The 18,850-nt window shown below is 42.5% G+C and overlaps 1 protein-coding gene across 2 annotated transcripts in view; it reads right to left on the reverse strand.

Moving 5' to 3' along the window:
• Nucleotides 1–18,467, reverse strand: part of AGXT2 (alanine--glyoxylate aminotransferase 2) — a 44,700-nt gene extending 26,233 nt beyond the window's left edge. The window contains exons 1-7 of one of the 2 annotated variants that reach the window (XM_032135629.1): nucleotides 18,323–18,467; nucleotides 11,093–11,181; nucleotides 9,864–10,048; nucleotides 7,492–7,615; nucleotides 5,772–5,866; nucleotides 4,010–4,103; nucleotides 3,293–3,386 (exon numbers count right to left, since the gene is read on the reverse strand). In XM_032135629.1, coding sequence (XP_031991520.1) covers nucleotides 3,293–3,386; nucleotides 4,010–4,103; nucleotides 5,772–5,866; nucleotides 7,492–7,615; nucleotides 9,864–10,048; nucleotides 11,093–11,181; nucleotides 18,323–18,410 — 769 coding nt within the window. In that variant the 5' untranslated portion in view covers nucleotides 18,411–18,467. The remainder of the gene's footprint in view (nucleotides 1–3,292; nucleotides 3,387–4,009; nucleotides 4,104–5,771; nucleotides 5,867–7,491; nucleotides 7,616–9,863; nucleotides 10,049–11,092; nucleotides 11,182–18,322) is intronic. The other variant, XM_032135630.1, reaches the window with a different exon arrangement.
• Nucleotides 18,468–18,850: the final 383 nt, after the last annotated feature.

Below are 18,850 nucleotides of genomic sequence, written 5' to 3' on the forward strand. Positions count from 1 at the left end.
TGCTTGAACCTATGCTAGACCTTTCATGACTTTTTCCCTCTCTGCCCACATGCTCAGCGATGAGAGCGTCATCGACTGTGATGAGCGTTTTACTTTATTTCACATTAGCTGCGTTGACTCATTGCTGTAACCCCAGGTTAGGCCACTTCTGCAGAGGCTTGGCAGCAGGAAAACCCCAACGGGGTGGAGACAGGATGTTCTGTTGGATACTACGACAGGATGACGAAGGAAGAATTTATTCCAGCTAGTGGTACAGAAAGAGTTAAGCTGAGTGAGGAGCCAAGAAAGAACTACAATTTTTAAGAAAAACAAAACTTGCCTTTCAAAAGAAGAAGAATGACATGATCAGTACCAGGTTTGGGACATTGTGGGGGCAGTAGGTGATGAGGAGTGAATCTCGTCATGGGTTACCTCTGAAACTCAGGGCCTGGAATGAACCGCTGGGGAGAAAAAATCCTGGGAGGTAGATGAGTAGGACAAAGAAATATACCACATAAACATCTAGATTAGACTCACGAAATGGCCCCCTGCCTCTGTTGGGAGGAATGACATATTTCTGAGATGAGAAAAATCTCTACCATGGTCGGTGCCTCAATTCCTCTTAAGGTATTCCTATCAATAGGTTAAGAGGAATTGAGAACAGGCAACATCTATAGTCAAAGAACTGTACATGTTTGGATGCTTTTGTAAACATATATGAATATTCCAGTTTTACAGCAAAGACCAAACCCTTTCCAGGTCCTAAAGGCAGTAGAGGAGACTGGGGTCCTCCTTTTGGATTCCAGTCCTGTTCAAAGATTCCATAAACAGTCTTGTCCCTTGAAGATGTGAGTTAAGAAAACAGCTGGCCGGGCACGGTGGCTCACGCATGTAATCCCAGCACTTTGGGAGGCCAAGGCGGGCAGATCACCTGAAGTCAGGAGTTCGAGACCAGCCTGGCCAACATGGTGAAACCCAGTCTCTACTAAAAATACAAAAATTAGCTGGGCATGGTGGCAGGCACCTGTAATCCCCACTACTCGGGAAGCTGAGGCAGGAGAATCATTTGAACCCAGGAGGCGGAGGTTGCAGTGAGTCGAGATTGCGCCATTGCACTCCAGTCTGGGGGACAAGAGCGAGACTTCATCTCAAAAAAAAATACATAAATAAAAAAGAAAACAACTGACTTCAGATATGCCAAAGGCAACAGTTCAGAGCAGAAATGTACGCCTGTCACTGTCATTTAGCCTCTAGATGCCACTAGAGAGATGACCATGGATTTCTGGTATTGTCAAATTGGCTTAAGTAGTCCTGTAGAAGGCCTTATAGTAGGCTTGTCTCTCTTCTATATGGAAAGAGGAACATATAGCAGGAAAAGAAGGAAATGACCACCTCTTAGTGCTTCCATCTACTAGGCTCTGTGCTGGTGGTTTTGCAGTCAGACCAGGGTCTGGGAGGTGCATCAAACTGATTTTAGTTCTTGATGCCATACAGATGCAATATTCAAATATGGCTTTACCAGGCATTGCTATGGTCTGTTTTTCTCTACAAAAACTCTCCATGCCTCATCTTATGAAGTGCTGTGATGATGTTGGTAGCAGCCAGATGTTGCTGTCTCTGTTTTACAAATGAGAAAACTGAAGCAAAAGGTGAAGCTTTTGCTCATAGCTGAACCATGCCAGGGCTGAGAGTGGAATCCATCTCTTGACTTCATTCAACTCCTCAGTCCTGGTCTGTGGAATAGGAATGATTTTTCAGCTTGGGTTTATCTTGACGGCACATCAGTGTGGATGAGGATGGCTATACGAATTGGGAGCACTGGCTTTGGAGTCAGAAGACCTGGGGTCAAATCTTAGCTCTCCAGTCTCCTCTGTGTGAAACTGGCTTTCCTGATATTTGAAGTGGAGAGTTTGATTTATAGCTTTACATTTCCTTCTGGTTTTAAATTCCATGAGCGTGACATCTTGTCTTCTTTCAGTACTTAGGCTTTCATTCTCTTACCTCCATTTTGTCATCTGAATTTTAAGACAATGGTGAATTTTTTTCCTTTCAGAGCTGGTTTTTTAAGACTTCTGTTTTGCATTTTTCCTCTCAATCTAGTGATTCATACTATTCCATTAAAAATCACTGGGCTGAAGCATTTAGTTATTTCCTTCAGAAGTACTAAGGAGCAGCTATTCAAAAGGTTGTGATGACAAATCGGAGGCAGGGCTTGTTGATTAGCAAGGAACAGATGATGTTTCCTGCCTCCTCTCCCTCCTGTGAAGCATAGGTAAAGAATGCAAATAAAAATGTGATTGGTAAATGGAAGTTCTCCTTGTGAGAAAGCCTTTGAAACTTTTGCCAGGGTTGTCAGCAGCCTGCAGGAAGGGCAGCCTTGTGTTTTGTTTGACAGATGCTTTCATTTTGGCTGGCGGTCCCTGGAGAACTTTTTGACTGGAGTTTTGAGATTCCCAAAAGCATTATTTTCCCTCTTTCCACTGGGATTGGTAAATAATCCCACCCCCTACCCATCTTGATTTCTTGTTTTTTTTTTGTTTTTTTTTTTTTGAGATGGAGTCTTGCTCTGTCACCCAGGTTGGAGTGCAGTGGCGTTATCTCAGTTCACTGCAACCTCTGCCTCCCAGGTTCAAGTGATTCTTGAGCCTCAGCCTACCGAGTAGCTGGGATTATAGGTGCACACTACCATGCCTGGCTAATTTTTGTATTTTTAGTAGAGACAGGGTTTCACCATGTTGGCCAGGCTGGTCCCAAACTCCCAACCTCAGGTGATCTGCCCGCCTCAACCTCCCAAAGTGCTGGGATTATAGCCGTGAGCCACCATGCCCCGCCAGGGCTTGCTCTTTCATGCAGACTGGAGTGCAATGGCATAATCATGAATCACTGCAGCCTTGACTTCCTCAGCTCAAGTAATCCTCCCACCTCAGCCTCCCGAGTAGCTGGGACTACAGGCATGCCACCACACCCAGCTTGTTTTCTTCTAAAATTGACACCAGAGCTATTGCTACTATAATAGAGCTAATAGAATGCCTTGAATCAAGTACCAGCTGATAGTCATTTTTTTAAGCTTGGCTCTGGTAGCGTGAGATGCATTTCCTACATGGCCAGACAGATGGTCTGAGAGTGAAGTGATAGCAGGCATAAGCGTTGATTCAATGAGGAATAACTTGGTTATTTTCCAGTTTTGCTTCCTCTGGCTTTCCCCTTTTCCATGTTTGCAAATCCAATTGTTCCCTCAGGGATGGATCTGCCTTTATTCGTGTCCCTTCCAGCTTCCAACACTCCACCGGCACCCCCCCTTGCCCAGTTGGACCTGGTGCACAGCTGCACTTCCTGATTGTTTGCACTGGAGAATCTCGACAGTGGCTTCCTCCCCAAGGGCCACGAAAAACATCTGGACACATTGTCTGCAAATGACAAAAGAAGGAGTGTGGCAAAACATGAACACAAGACAGCCAATTTAGGGTAGCATATGGCTGCCATCAAGACAAGAGGGCTTCTTAGTTTTCCTCCCTCATTCTTCCCCCACTTAAGATGAAAATTGAAGCATCTGCTTTGAAGAGATAATTTTTTCTTAGAAATCAGCTATGTGGGCCCTCTACAAAGGAAACTGATTTCAGTGTTAGCCTGGAAACAACTTGCTCAAGGGTGCAGTGGGTAAGGGCATCTGAAAGAATAAGAATAATTAGGTATCTGATTCAGATGCTGAAAAGGTGGGTACAGTAAGTGGGAACAGAAGGTGAGTACAGTGATGACTGCATAGAAGTTTCGTGCATTCAAGATTCTCAGAGACTTGATTTTATTTAAAAACAAAATAAATTTTAAAACTCTGTCATTAATTATTATTCAGACTCGGAACGCCTTTCTAATGGTGTCCTCAAGTGGTCTCCAATTCAGTTAGGTCAAATTGAGCCCCTGATTAATGACAGGCTTTATATTAGTTTCTAATCCTTATACCAGGAAAACCTGATCAACTACTTCACATATCCAGCAGTCTTTAAAGGAACAAGAGAAAAATCTCCAAACTCACTGGTTGGCAACCTGTCCCACCAGGGAGTTCCATCTTGTAGGTCCCTACATTTGTCAAGCCAAGTGTGTAAGGACTGCATCCATGGTAGGCTCCTCTGCAGAGAAGAAACAACAGGAGGATGGGGTCAAGTTCCTGGTCCACTGAGTAGGACAAAAGAGAAAATCCAGGAAGGCTATGAAGATGAAATAGAACATCATTCACATTCATCTCTGATTTCTAAGAAGGCATCTAAGCCTAAGTCAGGGGAATATACTTAATAGTCTTTTCTAACTGTTGTTAGAAAACATAGATTTGAAACTGTGAAAGGAATTTTGGAGAACATTTGTCCAAGAAATCCCATCTTAGAACCTGCCCTACTCTATTATTCCATAGTAATGAGACTCATCTTTTAGCAACATACCAGAAATTATATGTTCAATGAATACCAGTCTTCGAAGTAGTCGCCTTGGGAAGCCAAATATTTTTTCCTATGATATGCCTGTTGTTCAATATTTTTAGGGACTTACACACCTTATAAATCACCTTATTCTCCATCTAAGAAACACAGGTTTTGTTTCTTTTGAACATGAAACAGTCATATTTAGTATAAATGCTCCTAATCATCAGTGTCAGCTTCAAATGAGTTCTAACAATTTCCCATATCAAAATCACCTTTAAACAAGGATTTAGGACTATTAAGACTATTCAAAAGAATGGTTGTATTAGGTCGGTGCAAAAGTAATTGTGGTTTTTGCCGTTACTTTTAATGGCAGAAATCTCAATTACTTTTGCACCGACCTAATATATCTTGAAAAAGAAGACACAGTGTGTGTTGAACCCTGGTAGTACCGTGACTACTTAAAACTTACCTCGACATACATATTCGGGAATGTTGTTTAGGTATTACATCAATCACAATTCTTTATTGCCATATTTCTTATTCCTGTAATAACTGCACGTTCATTTGATATGGAATGTGCAGTATTGAATGTACTGTCATAAGGATTAAATAAAATCTTCTTTTGAATTCACACAGAAATTATGACCAGACAGCTTAAAAATGTGACTGTTTATTCATTCCATCAACTTTTACTGTAAGTCACTCCTATCTTTTACATTAACTTTACAGGAGTCTGTTTAAATATGCTGTATACAATTACCCAAGGGAGGCAACTGTAAGCAAAATGCATAGTTTTCTATTATTTTTAGTGCTAATATAGCCATTAAGGGTTTATTAATTAATCTATTATCAGTGCTCAAGAGTCACTGAAAGAAGCAGAAATATACAGGGTTATATGTGCATCCTCTGAACTTAAGGAGAATAAAAGGTAAAAAATGGGCGCAGCTGGCACTATGAATTAAGTGGACAGCTCCTTATCATAAGCAGAAATTAAAATAGGCCGGTATGTTTTTGGTAGAGCCTTGATCTTCTAAGGTGGGGAACAGTCATTTACCGCTTGGTATATGGTGTGGTCCCCGCCACATCTTCAAAGTTAAAAAACTGTCATGTGGGTTTCTCTTTAAGTCCACAGGAGGATCTATGACATAATGAGGACTTCAAGCTGGTTGTGACCAGTTGGGGCCCCCTCTCTTGTATCAGGTTAACTCAAATGGAGTTATCCTGTCATAAAATTCAATTGACCGATCCTTCCTTAAAACTTAACAATTAGAAAAATATCCCCGAGAAAACCTCTCTCCCACTCCATGCTACAGTGTAAAGATACACATTCAGAATGGGGGTAAGTCAGTGTTCCTAAAGTGGAATATTCCAAGTTGTGATTACCTGAAAGAAATGATGTCTATGTTGTTTGAGTGAGCCCTGGCCATCAGCATGGCCAGATCATTGGCTTCTGAGCCACTGTTCACCAAGAAAATTACCTGGAGAGGAAAGGAAGACACGTGGCCTCATAACTTATTTCCTTATTACCCATTCATTTAAAATTGCTGAAGGGCAGGTGTCCAGTCCCTGAGTACTAAGGAGAGTTCCCTTCAGACCAGCTCGGGTTACCCAGCAGTTCCATCATTTAACCACAGTATGAATTCCATAGCCCTTCCTCCAGTAGCCACTAAGTGCTAGACATACAAAAATATCTAAGAGATTGTCTCAGCTGTGGAACATTCCCGGCTTTCAATGGCTTTATTTGATGGTCTGCAAAATGCCAAGAGAGGAGACTTGCTGAGGGGCGCACAGTGGTGAGTAGCTGATAGATCCAAAGATTGGGTTTCTTGGCTCCTGACTGTAACCCACTCACCTGATTCTAAAGGCTTGGAACAAGACAGGACCTCTGACCCTGCAACTCCAGGGGTTGTCCCAGCCTGACTGTGCTGTGTGTGTGAATGTTGAAAAAACAAGTAAACAAGCCGGGTGCGGTGGCTCACTCCTGTAATCCCAGCACTTTGGGAGGTTGAGGCAGGCAGATCAGTTGAGGTCAGGAGTTTGAGATCAGCCTGGCCATCATGGTGAAACCCCATCTCTACTAAAGATACAAAAATTAGCCAGGTGTGGTGGTGTGCACCTGTAATCCCAGCTACTTGGGAGGCTGAGGCAGGAGAATCACTTGAATCCAGGAGGCAGAGTTTGCAGTGAGCTGAGATTGCACCATTGCACTCCAGCCTGGGTGACAGAGTGAGACTCCATCTCAAAAAGAAAAAAAAAAGCAAGTAAACAAAAAATGCAGCTCAGCCTGGACAAAAGAATGGAGAGAATGAAAGTGAACTGTGCCCTCCAGACTCAGGGACTGGAAGGCATGTGTTCATGACTCTGCTGACTCTCTGCTTCTGCTCTTCTGTGAACATCTGGGGCTGAACTGTGGTTGCAGCTCTTCCAAGTTTCTTTATCTGTTCTAGGTAATGTAGACAACATGGTAAAATCATCATAGATAACACTCGGGACTGAGCATTGTTCCAGGTTCTTCATATGTATTAACTCATTTAATGTCTAAATGGAAATCTTGGCCAACATTTTAACATCTTAGTTCAGTTTAAAAGATCAGTCATTTCAGATGCAGAAAAACAGCACATGTAGAAAAAAAATCTAAGTGTATTTTGGACCAAATGAACCAAATGGCACTTATTAAAAATAGTTTCACTCTTTGTAAAAGAAATGCAAATAACTTTGCAGAAAGGCTAAGGAGCGATGAGATAAAAACCTCTTGAGGACATAGATGAGAACATCAGGAGGCCTACAGCACCTGGGAAGTGATTTCTGCTAAGATATGATGAAGAGAGCAACCAAAGAGAGGCAGAGGCTCAGAGTTGACACAAGGGAACACTGGTTTGTTTCACCAGCAATTCATAAATTCCCTTCTTCTGTCTGATTGCTTTCAGATGTAGCTATCAGATCACCACTACAGATGTTCAATGCACAGGCTAAATTCCCTGCCCATGTCCCTGCTTCCTAGGGAAGCTCCCCTGGAATCATAAGACTCCTGCCTCTTTGAGCTGGGAGCATCATACCTTTTTTTTCCCCATAAAATTCAGCTCCTGCTGGAAGAGCATTGTACCTTAAGAGGCTCAGGAAGAAGTGAGGCAAGCTTCTCTGCATATTCATGCATTGGAGGGTGGAAGAAGACGGTGCTTGTATGCCACAGGCGGCTGAGCTGCTTTTGTGCCACTGCATTCACCTTTCTGGATAAGCAGTAGAGCAGAGTTACCTGCACTGTGTGCCACGTCCCTCCTGCACACACACTGGTCATTGGACCCAAACATACTGTTTTTTCTCAAAGAGTTTCAAGAGGCAGATTTTGTTTACATATGAGAATAAACTCCTTTAACCACTAGAGGTGTCCAGAAATGGGATGTGTTGACTCAAAAGGTAACGAATTCCTCTCCAAGAGCAGGGTTCAAAAGGAGACTCATTGATTACAAGGGATTTTAGAAAAGAAATGCCTAGTTTAGGAGGAAGTTTGGGCTTAGAATTTCTTCTAACTTTCTTATTAACCATCCTTTGCAGAGTTTGGAAAAAGAGATGACTAGTTGTAAGCCTAAGTTCTTCCCATTTTATTTTTCTAAAGAAGACTAGATTCATCAAGCACATGTATGCAGGATCAGTAGTTCTTCCCTCCCTGCCTCCCTTTCCCCCTTCCTCCTTTCCTCCCCTCCTTCTTTCTTTCTTAAGGGATGGGTTCTCACTATGTTGCCTAGGCTGGGGTGCAGTGGGTATTCACAGGCACAATCATAGTGCACTGCAGCCTCAATTCCTGGGCTCAAGAGATCCTCCTGTCTCAGCCTCCTGAGTAGCTGGGACTATAGGTGCATGCTACCACATCCAACTAAGATTAACAGTTTTTCTGCAGGGAGATTCTAATATCTAAGTCTGAATACTGGTTAGTGTGGATGAATATCTTGTAACTATAAAGCCACATTCTTTGAAGGATTGGGCCAATCTTACAGGATTAGAAGGTTCATACTGAGAGATACTAGGCACTAAGGATGATAGATTTGTGGAACCTGACTTGGCTTTGAAAACACAAACCAAGATGTCTGAACTTGCTGTAAAGGACATTAATTGCTACAGTTTGTTATATGCCAATTTTATTTGTTATTAATATCTTTCACATCAGAAAAAAATCAATTTAGTGGGTAAGTATTTTGAGAAATACCAGATTATACAGATTTCTTTACTACAGGACATTTTGGTACCTACAACAGACTAGTGTACACTGTTTCTCTTCAGAAGGGAGATATGGTTTAAAGTGTTTCTCAAACTTATTTTCTCATGGTACCCTTTTCCACGGAAACTCCTGTGATCAGTGTTCCATGAAACTCACTTTAGAAAATTGTGGAGTATCAGTAAATTCTTGAAAAGAAGAGACACTTGACAAAAACATTGTTTAGCAAAATATATGAGAGTCACAGGAGGGGTAGAAAAAATGGCTTCCCATTTCCAGGGAAGACTGTCAAAGTTATTGGGAAGATTCAGTGAGCATGTTTGAACTCATTTTCTATTCCATTTTCTCTACTTCTTTCATGTATGTTTGTCCCATGTTTGAAATTGCATCTGAAATTTATTTTGGATACTTCTTGTGACTTTGCATAGGACTAGGGCCTCCTGATGATGGAAGAGGGTAGGAGAAGTGAAGGTGAGGAAAAGATGAGGGCTGGGCCCCTGAGGCACACTCACTCCTTATCTCCTGACAGCTGTCTGAGGGGGTACTCTTTGCCTCCTGCTTTGGCGGAAGGGCCCACATCTATTCAGTTTATTTTAGACTTGCTGCTTTATTGCTTTCCCCTAACTTAGTGTGAGGTTGCATTGGTCAGATTATTAAAGGAAAGAGAGAACAGACATGAAATGAGAGCGCTGCAAGGAAACCAAGAATGCTCCAAGGGTATTTGTGTGGGCGGGTATACCGTCAACACTGCAGACAATCTCTAGATTAATTGATCCATACATTTCCAGGGAAATGGATTGCATCTGTCTCTTATCATTCTTCTTTTCCTCTTCCATCGGTCAGAGGCCATGAAGAAGATTCTCTAGGCTAGAAGTTATTTCTCGTCTCTCATCATCCCTCGCCTGACAAGCCTGTCATGTGTTTCTCTGAGAGCCGCCTGCCTTTCTCTTCCCTTCCTTTCCCTGAATGCACCCCTCTCCTTGGAAAGCTGTTGCTAATGAGAAACACACACAGGAAGACTCCAGTCACACGGTACATGCCACACTACATGTGCCATGAGAATAACAAAATCTTGCGTTGTCAAGAAAGGAAAAGTAAGAGGTTCAAGATTTTGTACTCAGGGAATAGCAGGGAGTATGTCGGCCACAATCTGTCATAGATATTTTTAAACCAAGATAAGCAAATCAAGAGTTCAGAGTCACTAACATAATTGTTTTCCATGCATTCTTTTGGAATAAAGATCTCCAGATTTTAAGGATACTCACGGGTGGCAGTGGCCAACACTGACAGTAACAATCCCGGAAAAGAAATCCAGGTATCTGTTTCCCTCAGCATCAAAGAGCCACTCCATGTGCCCCTGGTGGAGCAGCAGGGGTTTCTGGAAATATGCCGTCACCACAGGAGAAAGATATTCCTTGTGGATTTCCAGGACGCGGTTGTAGCCAAGGGACTGTAGAGAAACAAGATTTAAACCAGCACACTTCTCACAAGATCAATAGCAGTCAATCTATGAGTAACAGTGCCCAGACTCTCTAGTGCACAGAGCAGAGGGCTGCTGGCCTGTAGAGGCTTAAAAGTGGGTGTACTTGCAAGAAATTAAAGGCTTTTCTCTTAAGGAGGTGAATTATTATTTGTATCTTTTCAATCTCTTTCTAGAAAAGGGCTCGAATTTCTACCTAGCAATGAAAACCCTTGGCTCTGAGTTGATTTTAACTATGGAAAAAATAGGCTTTGGAAGTAAATGTCTAAACTGATAAGCAATTAGTCTGAACTAATAAGTCATTTTTGTTGTGGTAGTGTTTTAAAAAATAAAAATACAATGAAGTGCTAGTCATGTTTGTATCTTTATTTATAAAATATCTCTCCTGTATTTCTCTTCTTTGTGGATCCCTTGTAAGTACCTATTGATTCTACAATTTCTAACCTGTAAGTATCATGTAGAATAAAGGAGTTGCCGTGTGTGTGTGCATGCACATGTGCATGCATGACAGAGAAAGAGAGAGAGGGAGAAAAAAAGAAAGAGAGAGAAAGAAAGAAGGAGAGAGAAAGTGAGAGAGAAAATGCCAGCTCAATCTTTATTAGCCTGAGAAAAAATATAATTTGCTGGAGGACTCAGGAAGCTCAGATGGCCACATGAATCAGTTAAAACAGGAGCAACATTTACTTTAAAGCCAACGTGTGCCATCACATTTGTGATGTGTGTGTATCTCCCTGCCATACATATATTAATTATCATGTATAGTGTGCTTCTTGTACTCTCTTTCTTTGCCTCTGTCTCTGTCTCTATCTCTCACACATGGACACCAATTTGTACACTAGTATTAAGGCAGTAAGAGGGTTTCAGATGCTTCCAATGACTTAGAGGTACAATATCCGGAATGAGATAGTTTAGTGGCAAGCAGGGCTATTTTTGTGTCATTCTTAAGGAAACAATCCATTGAGACCTCCCCAGAGAAACTACCTCTTTGAGTTTTCTTAAAGCCCTGAATCTTACCTGGTATCTTTCAGGCATGAAGTCACATGGAGGCATTCTGGGCTTTGTATGAAGACCGAGCTTGGTTACTGATGTCCAGGAAGCACCTACTGAAAGTGAAGTGAGTTAGAATCCTCAACTAAGCACGACATAGGTCTGTTTGTGAAAGTCACCTATAGTTATCCAAATAAAACTGCTTAGACAATTTTGTTTATTTCTTAGTTAAAAAATCATGTAAATCAGCTTTTAGTTTGGATTAAAAAACTGAGTATCTCAATAATGAGTTTTCTGGAGGAAAAAAAGAGATAGTTCTTCTCAAATCTAGTCTGGAAAAAAATCTACTGCAGTCCCTCACAAACTTGGGAAGCTCAGTTTAGGCAAACTGTCCATGTTACCCTCACCGTGTTGATTCTGTCGTCAGTAGGCCAAACTTCTGCCAGTGCAATGCGTTGTTGGAGTCCATCCTCTGTTAATAGAGGTGCTTTTTAGGCTTCAAGCTGCCTAGTGCCTGAATTCTAGTGTGTAGCCAGTGCCTGGTACCTGGTTAGCTCTCAATACACACGGAATTAATGACTGTTGACTATTCTTGTAGGGAATGAGGAGAGGCAGGTGTTAGACAATACACTAGACTAATAAACACATGCAAATAGACCCGGAAGACAAAACCTCCCCCCACCAAAAAAAAAAAGGCTGCCAACACAAGACCATGATGAAACAGGGATAAGCTGAACCAGATTTATTAAATATTTGGAGCTAGGAGGGACCTTACATTTGTGTGTGTGTGTATGTATGTGTGTGTGTGTGTGTGTGTGTCAAAATACATACTTTATAGATAAGGAAAGCAGTGTAAAGCAGTAAATTAGTCTGTTTCAGGTTATGAAGCTAGTTAGGTGAAGAACGGGAACAAAACTCCTCTGACTCCTAGCCCAGTAGTCTGTTTTGCTCATTCCTCAGCCATTTCCACCGTTCGCTGCCAGCACAGACTTTGGCCCCCCTGCAGCAGTGGGATGGAATAATGGAACCAGAACGTCAGAGCTGGAAGAGGTGTCTAGAGACCTTATAAGTAATCCTAGGAAAGATGCTCCTAATTTTGAAGACTGAAGGTCAAGATTAAGATAATTTTACAGGTGGAGAGAGCTAAGGAAATTATGTCTCTTTCTCAGCATGAAGGTTTGAATGCATGAAAGAAAGTTTAGTGCTTTGTGTGGCTATGAAGTCACAGTCCTGAGAAATAGAATGAACAATTGTGTTTTTAAATGAAGATGGAAAGTAACAGCTCTGAATACATCTTCTTTCAAAGAGATCCCATTCACTTTTCTGCTCTAAGTAATCACTAATGTCATTAATTTGCTCTTACTTTAAAAGCAAGTGACTTTTGGTTATCCATGCATAGAAAGGACCAAAAAAAGGATAGCTTCAGTTTTCTGAGAATTTCACCTTTTAAAAAGCTTTTCATTGTGTCTCTCTGCATTAGTTATGCTTCTGAGATGGAAAAAAAAATTCCGAGTGTTTCTAAGAATTCAAAAATCCTTTCGTTTCTTCAGTCTCATTTTTCTATCTGCAAAATTGGAGTTGCCCATTGAGGAGGTTGTAAGCTCTCTTGACTCCAAGGTTATAGGATTTATGAAAGTAGGCTGGAGGGGGAAGGGAGTTGGAGAGAAAGACTTGATAAAGAAAAGCTTGAATTTTAAACAGTCAAGGCAGGTTTATTAATTCATTTATTCATTTATTCACAAAAGTGATAAGCACATGATGGTGGAGTGAGGGCTTCAAATGAAATACATGAAATTCTGCAAGGAAGAAAGAAGAGGAAGAAAGGAAAGAAGGGGGAAAGGAAGAAGAAAGAGGAAGGAAGAAATAGAGACAGTAACGAGCAAGTAGGAGAAAGAATAATAGGAGTCAGTAAGTGAAATAAACCTGGATAATACCTCCAAATCTATTGACTGTCATATCACCCCTCTTAATAAATAACTAGAACTCAAAAATAATAGTAATAATGTTGATATTTGATGGACAGAAAGAAATAAAACTACTTTGGTTTTTATCATTTGCCAGAAAAAAATTAAAATCTAACTAGCTAGATAATTGCATGCATTCTTTATTCAAAATAGTCTGTGTTTTGAGGATGATGTAAGAGTTGAGGGTCCATAAAGCTTTTTGGGGGCTTCTGGAAATTGTGTATGTGTATATATGCATATGCATACCTGTGTGTGTGTGTGTGTGTGTGTGTGTGTGTATGTGTATAAGAGATGGAGGTGGAGGGGAAGGAATGAATGAGATTAGGATTAATAAAACTATATCCAAGGTCTATTTCTGAATAGGTATTTGTTTTGTTTTGTCTTATTGTTTTAACTAATCGGATAATGCCTTTTTAGGCTAACCAGATGACAGCTAATGATTTTCATCCAATTCACCAATTTTCACTTCAATTCACATGAGCAACTCAAGACATTGAAAGATGGAATTCAATTTGGAGAACAGCATCGCTTTTGTATAATGAATGCCAAGTGGGTAACTAGTGAGCTTTCATTTCCAAGCTGCCTAATTCTCACAGAGTTCTATAGCATACAGGTCACTGCAACTTTGTCTTCTTTCCCCAAAATCATAATATCGAATGACAAAAACTGTTGGGCAAAGTAAGTGAGAAAAATCAATTTTTTTTGGCATTTGGAAACTCTAGGGAAAATTCTCTTTGTAATGATAACGAGTTTTTCAGTATTCACAACCAGTTTTCAGCCCAGAAGGAGTATTTATTAAGGGCTTCCTCACCCTTTAAAATGAAAAAAAGATTCTAAAATATTTGAAAATATGCAGTGGACACAGTGTGATTTATTAAAATGCTAATTATTATTATTATTACTGAGACAGGTTCTGGCTCTGTTGCCCAATGCTCATATAATGTGTTAAAATAATGACATGCTATCCCAGCTGCAATAATTTTAAAAATCAAAGGAAAGCATTCAAAATAAAGTATGGCTTTAATTTACAGATGGCCAGGGATGACTTCTTTCTTTTTTTCTTTTTTGAGACAAGATCTCCCTTTGTCACCCAGGCTGGAGTACAGTGGTGAGAGCATGGCTTGACCTCCCAGGCTCAAACAATTCTCCCACCTCAGCCTCTTGAGTGGCTGGAACCATAGGCACCTGCCACCATGCCCAGCTATTTTTCTTTTTCTACTTTTAATAGACATGGGGTCTTACATGGAGTGCAGTGGTGGAATCTCTGCTCATTGCAACCTCTACCTCCCAGGCTCAAGCGATCCTCCTATCTCAGCCTCCCTAGTAGCTGGGACCACAGGTGCATGCCACCACACCCAGCTAATGTTTTGTATTTTTAGTAAAGACCGGGTTTCTCCAGGTTGCCCAGGCTGGTCTCGAATTCCTGAGATCAAGCCATCTGTCTGCCTTGGCCTCTGGAAGTGTTGTGATTACAGGCGTGAACCACTGAGCCTGGCCCAAAATGCCAATTATATCTCATTTCCGTATAGCATCTTAGGTAACTTGAAAAAAAACCTAGTCACATTTGGAATCTCATTTGATGCTTAGGATTGCCAATGAGTTAGGAAAGGGAGATTTCATCCTCCATCCACCCTAGAGTGGAGTCAGTGACAGATGGAATTCGAGGCCTTGGCAGTTTTGAAGTCCCTCACTGACGTTGAGGTTTGAGACACTGCCTCCCGGGGAGGCCTGCTGAAGCTGTGTTGGGGTTTGGATGACTGAGGGACAGTGTCTGGTCGGTGGAGAAACTTTTTCTCCTCTGCTTCTCTGTGCTGGAGCTGCCAACGTGGAGACTGCAGAGTGGTCCTTTTCCCTTTACACATGGGGCTGCAGTCTGCAGGACGCTGCCGAGGACCCTCACCATTGCTGTTTGGTATCATCCAGCTCCGGACATGATCTCTCGCAGCCCGCTCTGTGGAGGTCCCCTCTGTCCCATGCATGCTCTGGGTGAAAGGATGACGGCAATGAATGCCAGGTACCTGCATCCCCCAAGCAAAGCTGCTAAGAGGCGGTTCCTACCAGGAGTTACTCTACTCCCGCCTGGCCTTCCTTGGCTTCTTTGCGTGTGGGGTCCTGTCCACCTCCTCAGCCTCCTGTATACTATTTCAGCTGCCCTCCCTCCTTCCCTCCATTCCTTCATACCCTTCCAGTATATGCCCTTTTGCTGAAGCCAGACAGCGGCAGTTGTGGCTGTCCACAAGCAAGAGCACTGCTCGATTCCTGATTCTGAGGTGGGTGGGTCTTCTGCACGTTCGGGAGTAGGCATTCTCTGTGATCACCCTTCCTGGGCCTTGGAGTGTGTTAAATCAGTTCCGACTATGGCAAGGCTGCCTGGAGGGGTGTAGATGGGAGGCCCCCCTTTAGGGCAAACTTTAAATGTTTTCTTAAAATAGGCTTGGCAGGAATGGAGAAATATCTCAGCTGGAAATGGATGACTTTTTGTGCCCCCCTTCCTTTGTGGGAGAGCAGGCATATATTAGGAAATTGGTACATGGGAGCACATACCCCAGCCACCTGCAAATGTTATACATTTCACAGTCATTAGCTAATTGTAGGAAAGAATGCCCCACTGAGATATTTCTCCACACTTTTGTGCTGAAAACAAATTGCTTCCATAACTTTGCATACACAGTTAGCCCAAAGTGATTGTGCGTATCAAAGTGTAAACAAGGCTGAACATTTTATGCGTATGAATATTGTACAGTAACTATGTAGATACAAGAATTGTGACTTACTTATTTTTGCATATAAAACAACACTTAAAACATGGTGATCTCCCTATCACAGCCCCTCCCCTCCCCCCCATTATATTTTTCTATTCCCTTTCCAGATTTGGTTTTATTCATGGCATGTTTCTCTACTGGATACATACATAAATACATACATACGCATACACATATATATTTTTACATATTTACTTATTCGTTTATGTCTATCTCCTTCCTAGAATAGAGGGCAGGGGCTTTTTCTTGCTTATTGTGGCTAAGTCTGCAGCACTGGTGCATAATAGATGCTCAAATATTTTGCCTGAATGTATATATTGCACATGGCAGGTGCTCAATAAATGTATGTTCAGTGAGTGTGTGTTTGGATGAGCAAGCACAAGCAGGCGTAGACCTAGGTAGAGTAGGTAAGAAAGCAGACATAAAAGTCCCAAAGGTTTTTGCAAGGCCAGGTAATGAGGATGGCATTCAGTCTAGGTGCTGTGGTTATTTCTTGTTTTGTTTTGTTTTTTGAGACGGAGTCTCACTCTGTCACTCAGGCTGGAGTGCAGTGGCGCAATCTCGGCTCACTGCAAGCTCCGCCTCCCGGGTTCAAGCCATTCTCCTGCCTCAGCCTCCTGAGTAGCTGGAAATACAGGCGTTCGCCACCACAACCGACCAATTTTTTGTACTTTTAGTAGAGACAGGGTTTCCCCGTGTTAGCCAGGATGGTCTCGATCTCCTGACCTCATGATCCGCCTGCCTCGGCCTCCCAAAGTGCTGGGATTAGAGGTGTGAGCCACCACATCTGGCCAGTGGTGTGGTTTTCCAAGACTGCTTCTCTGTAGTGTCCTTGCTGGGCCTATGGTAAGGTGTCCCCAAGAGTTGATCAAGATCTCTAGGTACTAGGCCTCACCTGCCCTTTCTAGGTTACCTGCTGCTCCACTGTGCAGCTCCACAATGCTCAGAGGTTGGGGTAGGAAAGGGGAGGGGGCAGTCTAGGGCATTTCTCTCGCTAGGTCAACAGCTGGTACTTTCTGCATAATTTCCTCCTCACTGAGCATAAGACTGGTTATAATTTTACCTGCTTCTGAGAAAATGTTGGAGTTAAGTGATGTTCTGGCAAAAAAAACTCACGACCAAGGGAAAAGAGCAGTCCAAACAGGATTGGAAGATGAGGGGAGGATAGACAGGGCCTGGTAGAATCTCTTCGAGTTCGGAGTCAGATAGACCTGTCTTTGAATCCCAAGTTATCACTTACATGTTTCTGCCTTTGACCACCTTTCTTAGATATTCCTTATTCTCTTGTCTCCTCATCTGTGGAATGAGATAATAGTACTCACTAACAAGTTTGGTTGAAGATAAAAGGAGATAATGCATTTAAAGCATCATGCGTGTGTCAAGTTTCAAAAAATTGCAATTTTCAGGGGGAAGAAAGCGAAGAGGAGTGGAAGGAAGGAGGGTGAAAGGGAAAGATGAGAAGAAAATGAAGGCAAAATTGGTCACCATGGGGAATGGAAAGTGGTCCCCTATACCTGTCTAGGGCCTGTGAAGCACAGGCACATAAACATACAAACAGTTGCTTAATCTCATGTTTGCACGAGGGAATTTGCTGGGGAGGAGGTGGGGCTCTCGTGAAACAAGATCCATGTGAAAATCACAAGCATATAGGATATCACTCATAAAGCCACCAATGTCTGGTTACCCCACATCTCCTCATATTTTCTGTTCCTGCTGCAGAGAGGAGAGTCTGAGTGCATGGGGAGGGCCTGGGGTCAAGTCCTGGCTTGGATGACTCTGGGTGAATCACAGCACTTACTGGTAATTGAGAGAGTGGTCTCACTTCCTAGAGGCATGATGAAAATTCATGCAGATGCTTTATGTCTTTTAAAATAGTCATCCTAGCCTGGTGCAATGGCTCAGGCCTGCAATCCGAGCACTTTGAAAGGCTGAAGTGAGAGGATTGCTTGAGCCCAGGAGTTCGAGACCAGCTTGAGCAACATAGTAAAACCCTATGTCTACAAAAAGTTAAAAAAGAAAAATAGCTAGGCATGGTGGCATGTGTCTATAGTTCCAGCTACTCAGGAGGCTGAGGTGGGAGAATTACTTGAGCCTGGGAGGTCGAGGCTGCAGTGAACCATGATCACACCACTGTACTCCAACCTAGGTGACAGAGGGAGACCCGGTCTCAAAAAAGAAAAAACAGAAATCATCCTTGGGCATCTGTAAATTGAAGTCACACTCTATTTTGATTGCTTTCCTTTGGTTTTTAAAAATATTGAAGCTGAGATAGCATGTCATGTTGAAATTGTGTATAGTTGGGTTTCATTATCCATGAATTTCATTTCAAACCAAAAAGGAGCATTACAAAATACTGGCTATGAAAACGGGGCATTGACTCTGGGTGAGAACCTGTGTGTCAAAAATATGCCTCATCTCTAAGACCTCATCCAGGTCTAACATTCCAGAATCCCAGGCAGCAGCCTTCAGAGCTCAAGCCTTACCCTCTCGCTGATCCTCTGCTGACCCATGTCCCCTTGGTTTCCACTTACGGCTCAGGAAAGGACGCATCTCAAGGATCCTGGGAGCGGAGGTGACCAGGCACAAGGGTCTCAGCAAATGTCTCCAGATTAGAGTCATCTCTCCCACTCAGGAAGCCAACCCCCATGGAAGCAGGTCGGAGGTCAGGCTCTAACTGCTCACTATCCTGCTGGACTTTGAGATTAAGATGGGGAGGAGGCGCTAAAAGGGGAATCCTGGAGTGGTGACTGCCCATGGCTTCAGGCAAGCCCCAGACCTTCTATTTCTAGTAACAGTGCTTTCAAGGGGGAGAAAAAGAGAGTGAAGAAAAGAGGTAGAGAGAGAGTGAAAGTAGGAGGGAGAGAGAGAAGAGGAGAGAAAAGAAAGGAAAAGAAGAGAACAGAAGGGAAGAGGAAAGCAAGCAGGCAGTTAAAGCAAAGGTCATCTGATGAGTTCTGTTAGTTTAGTATTCCATCGGGGTTTCATCTGGGTACACTTTTCTCTGCAGGAGGGTGGTGCTGGGTGTGGGAGAAGGATCAGGACATGGTTGAAGGGGTCAG

This window comes from Hylobates moloch, unplaced genomic scaffold, assembly GCF_009828535.3.
Source record: "Hylobates moloch isolate HMO894 unplaced genomic scaffold, HMol_V3 SCAFFOLD_17, whole genome shotgun sequence".
NCBI lineage: Eukaryota > Metazoa > Chordata > Mammalia > Primates > Hylobatidae > Hylobates > Hylobates moloch.